General features: G+C 38.9%; 1 protein-coding gene across 1 annotated transcript; it reads left to right on the forward strand.

Annotated features, from left to right (window-relative positions):
• PRPF38B (pre-mRNA processing factor 38B) lies at positions 1-9,673 on the forward strand. The gene is made up of 6 exons (XM_063344029.1): positions 1-435; positions 3,849-3,917; positions 4,222-4,373; positions 4,457-4,517; positions 7,099-7,322; positions 7,588-9,673. The coding sequence occupies exons 1-6, from the start codon at positions 151-153 to the stop codon at positions 8,438-8,440; spliced, it is 1,644 nt and encodes a 547-aa protein (XP_063200099.1). The 5' UTR covers positions 1-150; the 3' UTR covers positions 8,441-9,673.

Consider the following 9,673-nt stretch of genomic DNA (forward strand, 5'->3'; position numbering starts at 1 on the left):
GCCAAGGCGTCACTTCCGCGGGGTCCGCCATCTTGTCAGCAGTTGGCGGAGGCAGCGCCCGGCCGCGGTAGCCCGCGCTCTGGTGTGGCGCGGCCGCTCCTCCGCCTCGCAGGCCGCGGGCCGCCGCCCCGCTCCGGGCCCTCCGCCGCCATGGCCAACAATAGCCCCGCCGTCGGCGCCGGGAACTGCCAGGGGCAGCAGGCGGCCCAGCACCAGCCTGGCGCCGTCCCGCCGGCCCAACAGCAGCTGCAGAGCGGAGCCCCCAAGCCGGCGGCCTCCGGCAAGCAGGGCAACGTGCTGCCGCTGTGGGGGAACGAGAAGACCATGAACCTGAACCCGATGATCCTCACCAACATCCTCTCGTCGCCCTACTTCAAGGTGCAGCTCTACGAGCTCAAGACTTACCACGAAGTGGTGGACGAGATCTACTTCAAGGTGAGCCGGTGGGCCGCGCCGCGGGGCTGAGCTGGCGCCGGTCCCGAGCCTGCCTGTGGCGGGAGTATTGGAAGGGGGAAGGCTTTGATTGCGGCCTGCGGGTTCCCTCTCTTGCCTTCCTGACCCTTATCTTGTGGTAAGAGATGGGAGCACGTATCTTTTTTTTTTTTTTTTTTTAATCGCTTAGTTGGGGGAATCCAAGGTGCTGCCTTCTTTCTTGTAAAAGAATTGCGTTTCGCGTCGGATTAGAAATTACGGAGTTGCGAGTTAGTTTCGGAGAGGGCAGCATGAGCCAGGGCAGTGGGGATGAAATGGCCGTCTGAGGACTGCGCTCTCGGTCGGAGAGAGCGGGGAGGGGACCCGAGCTGCATGCCACTTCTAGAGACGAGCACTCCCCGCAGCCTAGGAGCTGCTGACACGCCGTGTAACTGCGCAAAAGGTATGGTGGTGGTTTCAACAGGAGCTTGCATGTGGCCTTCTTCCTCAGTTAGCGGTTAGGACATCCCCCTTCACACCCAGCCAAAAAACTAGTTCATTTTAGTGCTTCTCTTGGCGTTAGGTTGGATGTGCTGGGGAGATAACCGAATTGTATCAGTGCGCCCATGTCTCGGTTCTTGTTTTGTTAGCAGGATTGAATCAGTTTTGCAGCGAGGCTTCCATCAAGCCAGTCTCCCAGGTAGAGGTATGCATAATTAATGCTCATCAACACAGCCACATTCTTTGTTCTGATGATGAGAGCAAAACTTAGATAACTCAGGCTGCTGTCCTTAGTCAGCTGTACTTTGGTGGTTATTAAGATATTTTTCTCGGGTGAATTGATTCCATTTGATAATGTTACTGTGTCGGTTAGTGGGTTTCAATATACTTTGAAATATTAAAAAAAACAGGTAGCTTTTCTGTCTCATTTAACCAGGGCAAGTCAAGTTACTTAAGGCACTATATTTGTTAAAAATGGCTCCACGGAAGTATTTTGAGATTTTTAACATTGTTTGCAGTTACTTATGAAGACAGTGCTACTATTTTTCCTCTTAATGACAGCACTTCTCTGCTTGTGCTCTGTCAGTTGGAGCAGACTACTTAATTCTCCTAATACTTAGAGTAACATAGATTGTTGATAAAGCTTCTCTTCAGTGAATTTACCACTTGCTGCATATGAGATTGAAATAATTCATTCTGACTATCAGAATGGAAAGCAGCAAAGTTTATTTTTGCAAGTGATGGCAAGAGCTGAAAAATTTATAAAAGAAACATATTTTCAGAAAACTTGAGAGCTTTCTGTATTTTACATGGACCCTTTCAGATGTAGTAAAAAATATTTGATGTGATTAATCTTCTTAGTATTCGTAGACCTCAGCTGCAGTGTCTTAGTGTTTCATTCCACAAGTGGCTTAATCTTAAATCAGGGAAGAATTTTAACATACCATTAAATATCTGCATATTAATCCAATGGAAAAAAAGTTTCTTTACTGCACTTGACAGTTATTCTGACTCAAAACTGCATGCCAAATAAAGAGAAAACTCAGACCCTTACTTACTCATGAGTAATAGATGTGAAGAAGAAGATAACCTGATGGTTAAGGTACTTCGTTGATATTCAGAAGATTTTAATTCTACTAATTTTTAAGATTACTGAAAAATTGCTGGCTTTTTTTTTTTTTTTAAATTAGTGCAATATCCATCATGGCAGGTATATTTTCAAGTTTATTTGTCTTTGGGAACCAAAATAAGTGGCTCATGTAAAAAAATTAAGAATGCTGGGTGCTGGATTCTCAGGAAAGATGATGCTAAGTTACACAGGCAGCTAGTGATAGGGACCATCTTTGAAGGTATGGATTCTGTCTAGGTATTTGAATTAATTCACTTGTAGTTCTGGTCTCCTGTTTGAGTTCTGTATCTGTGAAGTGGATGACTTCCTCTTTCTTTATCCCTCATCTTGGCACCATGTGAGTGTCCTCAACTTCATTTAATCTGTATACTTCCAACAAGTTAAGCACATGCATCAGTCTTTGTAGGATCAAAACTTTAAATACTCTTTTCTGAAATTATTATTTTCAGGGCTTTGGGGTTTTGTATCGGTATCTGTCAAAGCCAGCATGTTTATATTGATTGTGGCCAGTAAATGTAACAGTGATTAAAAAAAAATGGAAGACTACCATTGTGATAGTGTCATACTCGATTCTTTAACTAAAAAATACTTTTCATTTCCTGTGACAGGCAAAACCATAAATAATTAGAAGGGTGTGCAGTATTATTTACGTAGTATTGTGAAGTTTTCCTATGATGCTAATAATACAGGAAGTCATAGTGAATTTTGATGTCTATGGTATTGGCATTTCTCATGTTTCATATTTGGGTAGGACCGCAACTGTAAAAAAACCAACCAAACAGAAAAAAACAACCCTACAAAACAATCAGACAAAAACCCCAAAAACTTCCAGTTCAGCAGCTTCAGCTTTTAGTGTATCTCTGATTTCATGTGGCTGTGTACATAATTAGTTTTGTTTCACGTATTGTTAAAGAATTCTAATTTGTGAACTACAGTACAACTTGTCCACAAACTCTTATCCCCAATCCAGTGTAACACCATTGTGTCTTTTTTGCCTTGCTTTTACTTATTTTTTTATGTTGATGTGTTTAGGAAATATAGTTGTTTATTGAGCCAGATATTACTTCTCTGAATTTCACAATTTCAAATGTAGCTTAGGCACTCTTATGGTTCTTAACTTTTTTATCGTCAAATTTAAGGAGTGGTGTTGGTTAACTATGTTTGTGCGCCCATCTCAAAAGATTTGAATTAGGCAAGCTTTACTGGTTAGTACTTGAGAACCATTTTATCCAAGAACATCACTGCAGCCTACAAGAAAAAACACTGGCTTTTTAGATTAAGATACTACGCTTCATAGACATCTTCCTTTTGTCCTAATTGTTGTAGGTGATACTCAAATATCTAGCTAAGCTCACTGCGTAAATTAAATTTATGAATATGAGACTGTAGGTTTTGACTTCTGTAACTGTCATCAGCAGGTATCACTAAACTTGTTAAGAGACAGTTTAAATAAAGTTTAGTCACCATAGAAAATAATAATGATAGGTTTAGTCATAAAGTATTTGAAAGTACATGGAGTATGGAATGGATGCTTGCTTTGGTGGTGGTTTTTTTGTTTGATTTTTTTAAACCTCATCCACAATTTTGGTTCTAATTTTTTAATGTGGTGATTAAAAAAGCCGAATGCTTTGCTTTAATGACAAAGCAGATTTGATCTTGAATTTGGTAGGAGAAGACAAGCAATGAAAGATTGATTTAGGATATCCATTGTTTAAATTAGGTTTGTATAGGCAGCTAAACATTATGGAGGTTCTAAATGTCATTCTCTTTCTTTCTTTCTTTCTTCCCCCCAACTCTACCCTTTTAGGTTACACACGTTGAACCATGGGAAAAGGGGAGCAGAAAAACAGCAGGCCAGACAGGGATGTGTGGAGGGGTAAGTAGAAGTACGTGCTGCCTTAAATTTTTCTGCCTGGTAAATAAATTCCCCAAGCATAGCTAAAACTTGCTGGTATGTTGTCTCAGTCCCTAGATGTAAAGGTATTTATTACAAAGGGTTAATATATTCCCCTTGCTTTCAGAGCTGGGGATGCAAGTAGTGTTAACTTTTCCCACATAGCTCTGTTTGTAGATGTAGAGTTTATCCTGTGTTAGTTAGTTCTCATATTCTTTTGTAGATTTGGGATAATATCTTTGTAAAGAGTTCCTGCGTTGACACCTAACTTTTTTTCTTTTGAAAGGTGCGTGGTGTTGGAACTGGAGGAATCGTGTCTACTGCCTTTTGTCTGCTCTACAAATTATTTACACTGAAACTCACTCGTAAGCAAGTGATGGGCCTTATAACTCATACAGACTCTCCATATATTAGGGCTCTTGGATTTATGTATATTAGGTAAGTATCAATATAATCAACTAATGACTAATGAATTATGCAGAAAGCTGTATTAAAATTCTATATTCTTTTTGTACTTAAAGGTACACACAACCACCTACAGATCTATGGGACTGGTTTGAATCCTTTCTTGATGATGAAGAGGTATGTCGGCGAGGGTAATAATTTGTTTTCTTTTGTTTCTTTTCATGTTACTACTTTAGGTTTAAACACTGTTTGATAAGGTTTTCTGTAGTTTAAATGTTGCAATGTTATGTTCTTTTAATTTTGTTGATTAGTGCTGGAAATGCATCTGAGCTGGGACCCGGGTAATTTTTCTTAGATTTCAAAGATTTAACAGAATTTTCCATTGGTTAGGATGTTACTGTGTCAAATACTACAAAGCCATGTGAAACAGGTTTATTAAATCAGAATATAGACAGCGGGCTGTGTGAGTGCAGCTTCTGTGTGGTCTTTAGGAAAATAATTATTTTTAAACAAGGTATAGTAAGTCCTGAGAGAGTTAAATTTGTATTTTGCGTTTATTACTGGGACAGGGGGAATTGTTGCTTACATAGAAGAGTGGGGAGTATATAGCAGAAACCAACGTTCACCTTGAAAAATAGAACCAAAAATCTCTATGGTTCTTATTCATGTCCTGGAACAACTAAACCCAGGATTTCTTCAGAGGAGAAACAGCCAGCCTAATTACTGCATAAGGTGGCATTGTTTCTAGTAACCTTAAAGTCTTTGCTAACGGGGCAAAAAAAGAAACACAAGTTGCTAACAGAAGTTGTTCAGTAAAGAGGTTGCCTTATTATGCAGTCAAGACAGAATACCTTTGTTACCATAGTCCTGATTTACTGTCTGGAGACAGGGAGGAGGAGCTGGAGGGTGAGGTTTCTGGGTCTATGAAGTTGCATACATGGTCTGCTACATGCTGTTGCAATTTGTATTTTTGAGCAGGTCTTAAATTACATCCTAGATTTAAGATTGGAACAGGAAGGATCACTTGCTCTCTTCAGTGTGATAGTAGGCGTCTACTTCAAGAAATTTCCAATGTTGTGGTTGCAAATGATGTCCAAATATTTGTATTAAAAATAGTGTTAATTATACCTGTATCTGACTGCAATGCAGTGTATTTATTTTAAACAGCTTCTTTCATGCTAAATATCAAAAACACTGTGCAAAGGAATCAGCTGTTTTTTCAGGTAAACCTGTGTTACTGTACATTTGTAACAAAAATCAAATTTAAATCCTGATTGCATTGCTGTGATATCCTCCTTCTCCCCCAGGTGGTGCTAGTTAATATGAACGCCTCTCTGCAATGTTGCATTGTAGCTTAAGAGGAGGATTGGGGTGGCTTTGTTTTCAGGGTCCCACAAACAACTTGCTTCTGAGGACAATAAAACGATCACAAATGCGATTCGTTGTGCAGGTCTTAACTGGTTCATTATTCAAAGCACCTTTTTTAGTTAATGCACTTCAGTTTCTTGCAGATAGTGGTTATCAGCATCTGTTTGTTTATTGTTGTTTAAAATCTCCCAATGTATTTTTGGAAGTAGTGTTTCTTTCTTTCCCAGCTGCTTTCAGTAGCTTTGTGTTCTGTAGGAAAAAGTTCTTGGGGCTTCTTGTCTTAAGTTTCTTGCCAGTCCTGGGCAAGCTTAATAGGGTGAAGCAAATTTATATATATGGAATTATTTAAACCTACAGGATTTTTTTTTTTTCTCCAGTTCTTAAATATGTGGAAGCAGTTCATCTTTTGTCATGCTGCTGTGAAAATCTTTCCAGGATACAGAGTTACTTTTCAAAATGCTTCTTATGTTTATTTTGTTTAACTGTACGTACTCTCCAGGTGCTACGTTTAACTCCTTTTTTTCTTCTTTAGATCTCTGCAGCGATTATATTTGGAAAAACTGTATATCTGAACACTTAAATGTGTGTGAGTGCAAGCAGTTTTACATTTAGATTTTCTCTTCCTGTTTAGATAACAAATCTCACTTTCCTTGTGTGCTTGCACTATAGGTTTGGGACTGACAATAGCTGACTAACATGTCCTGAGCTGTGAGAGGGCATAGCAAGAAGGCCTTCATGCGGTAATGACCCTTTTCAGAGACAATGGTCATCATGGATTATGCGTTTCCAATTATTTGTTCATTTATTTATTTTTTTACATATTTCTAAATTAGAAACCTCACTGCTTCATGGCAGTTGGTTTGCTATTGCTTCCAATTCTGTTAGGATGCCATTTTGTACTAGAGGTTTTTCTATGATCATTTTTAGATAGGCGATGATGTAGTTCTTAAATGATTTAGGCCACAGGGTTGGGTATGATGGTACACAGTTGTACATCCACAAAACGGACTATTAAATGTAGTTTGAGAGGACTTCTCAACTTAGTGGCATTTAAATAAAGTACAAGATCATACCATATAACCAGACTGTGTAAGGGGATTTCACGTTAATCTCTTCATCGACAGTCCCTTACCATCCAGATGGCTGCAGGATTAGTATGTGCCTGCATGCATATATATTAAGTCCCATTCCCTGTCTGTAACATACTGCCAAATCCAGAGGGTGCAGAGTTTGAATTTTTCTAAGGAAATGTATTAGAATATGAGACAAGTAAACTTTCATAATCATGAGACTTCAAGAGGGCAGTAATGTAGCAGCATTTTTTTTTTTTTTTTTAAATCGGTAAAGAATATTTTTGACCATCAGGATATTTTTTGCTTGTATTTTGTAGGACCTGGATGTGAAGGCAGGCGGGGGTTGTGTTATGACCATCGGGGAGATGCTTCGTTCCTTCCTCACTAAGCTTGAATGGTTTTCCACGTTGTTTCCAAGAATTCCTGTGCCAGTCCAGAAAGCCATTGACCAGCAAATTAAAAGCAGACCTAGAAAAATCAAGAAAGATGGCAAGGAGGGAATGGAAGAAATAGACCGTCATGCAGAACGTAGACGTTCAAGGTCATATACACGTTATTTTGAAAATTAATGTTAAAAGTTCAATATTGAAACGCTTATTACCAGAAACATGTTGTCTTTTCACTGGGATAGGTTTTAAGGCAAAAGGCAAAACAGTTTGTGGATGCTAATGGATTAAAATAGTAAGATGATAATTGGTATTTAAGATTAAATATAGACTGTGTACAAAAAGTATAAATTGAAAGTAAAGAGGGTCCCTTAATTTTAAAAGGCTCTGTTTCATATTGAATATCTTTTATTTTAAAAGGTCTCCAAGGCGATCCATCAGTCCCAGGAGGTCTCCCAGAAGATCCAGAAGCAGAAGTCATCATCGGGAAGGCCACGGATCATCTAGTTTTGATAGAGAACTAGAAAGAGAAAGAGAACGGCAGAGATTAGAACGTGAAGCTAAGGAGAGAGAAAAAGAGAGGCGGAGATCTCGAAGTACTGATCGCACAGTAGAACGGAGGCGAAGCAGAAGCAGGGACAGATACAGAAGCCGTAGTCGAAGTCGTGACAGGAAAGCAGATAGAAGAGACAGGGATAGAGAGCGAGAGAAAGAAAATGAACGGAGCCGGAAAAAAGAGAGAGATTATGATAAGGAAAGAGGCAGTGAGAGGGAAAAAGATAGATCTAGAGAAAGATCAAAAGAAAGGAAAAGTAAGGGTGATACAGAAGAGAGAAGACACAAGGACGATAAGGATGACAAGAAACACCGGGATGACAAGAGGGATTCCAAAAAAGAGAGAAAACACAGCAGAAGCCGAAGCCGGGAAAGAAAGCATAGGAGTAGGAGCCGAAGTAAGAATACAGGTAAGCGTAGCAGAAGCAGGAGCAAAGAGAAATCAAGTAAACATAAAAATGAAAGTAAAGAGAAGTCAAATAAACGAAGTAGAAGCAGAAGCAGAGGAAGAACAGATAGTGTTGAGAAGTCCAGAAAACGAGACCAGAGTCCCAGCAAAGAAAAATCTAGAAAGCGTAGCAGAAGCAAAGAACGTTCCCACAAACACGATCACAGTGATAGCAAGGACCATTCGGACAAACACGATCGTCGAAGGAGCCAAAGTACGGAACGAGAGAGCCAAGAAAAGCAACAGAAAAACAAAGATGAGACTGTGTGAACTCTTTCAGAAGTGGATCACATTGAATCCTATAAATGTTTGATTAAATCCTGCTTATTTTTTCTTAAAGTTGAAATTGTGCAGTAGTTGATGAGCACTCTTCTCCAACCTCCCTCTAGGCTGCAGATTGTCATTTCCTCTTTTGGGTAGGGAAGTGCCTTTGTAAACCCATTCAATGCATTGACGGTTTCAAACCATTTGTTTAGTTTAATTCGTAAAGCAGAGATGGTTCTTGCATTTTTATTGTTCAGATGTTTCTGAAATGTACAGTCTGTACATATGTCCTGAAAATGTTTTAATTCCTTTGGCATGGTTGCCATGTTGGTTAAATTTGTATGAGGCAATAAACTGCCACTAATTCTACTTTCAGTTTGTAGACGTGGAATTATGGTTTGTATCCTGGAGTTAGCATGGCTGTGCTTTACATAATAGTATGGCTTTTAGGGATGGATCTTGAATGTGTATTATAGCTGAGATATTTATGTGCATACGATGTACATTGAGGGCTGCAGATTTAGAACTAACATTTATGTCCACTGTACCTGCTGGTTTTTTTTCAAAAGCTTAAAATGTATTATGTTGTTGATCACCACTGGTGTTAAATTGAGAGTGGGCTTTCAAGGAGATAGTGGGTTTGATGCAAAGATTTAGATTATGTTGGGGCTTGTTTAGTAATTCTTTAGAAAGGCTACCTCAAGCGGACACTGTAAAGGTTGACGGATGAGTACCGTAGCCATCTATGCATTTTGTTTGTTTGAAAAAAAAAATCCATGTAAGCTTCCTTTTTTTTTTTTTTTAAAAAAAACACAATTTATTCATTTGTGGTCTTTTAATGTTTTTAATCAGCAGCTGCACTGTCATTTGTGATAATACTGGGATAATAAAGGCATTTAAGATGGGAAGAGGGAGGTAGGAAGAAGAAAGTTATTACAAAGGATTTCAGTTTCAAGCTTCCAAAGCATTTTTATAAATGTAAACATTTAAAATAAGAATTACCTGATAGTGTCCTTTTTTAAGTCATATTTTCTACAAATAGTAAGGATTGCAGTTTGTGCTGAACATTTCACCTGGCAGATTTTTTTTTTTTAAACAGGTTGTTAGAAGCAAAAACCAAAATGCATTATAGAAAAAATTCATATCATTAAAGTCCAAATCTATTTGATAGATTATTCTGATGACTTGTATCCGAAGTGAGGAGAACCATCTGGAATAAACTCTCAATTAATTCCTTTG

The sequence above is a fragment of the Chroicocephalus ridibundus genome, chromosome 8 (assembly GCF_963924245.1).
Source record: "Chroicocephalus ridibundus chromosome 8, bChrRid1.1, whole genome shotgun sequence".
Lineage (NCBI taxonomy): Eukaryota > Metazoa > Chordata > Aves > Charadriiformes > Laridae > Chroicocephalus > Chroicocephalus ridibundus.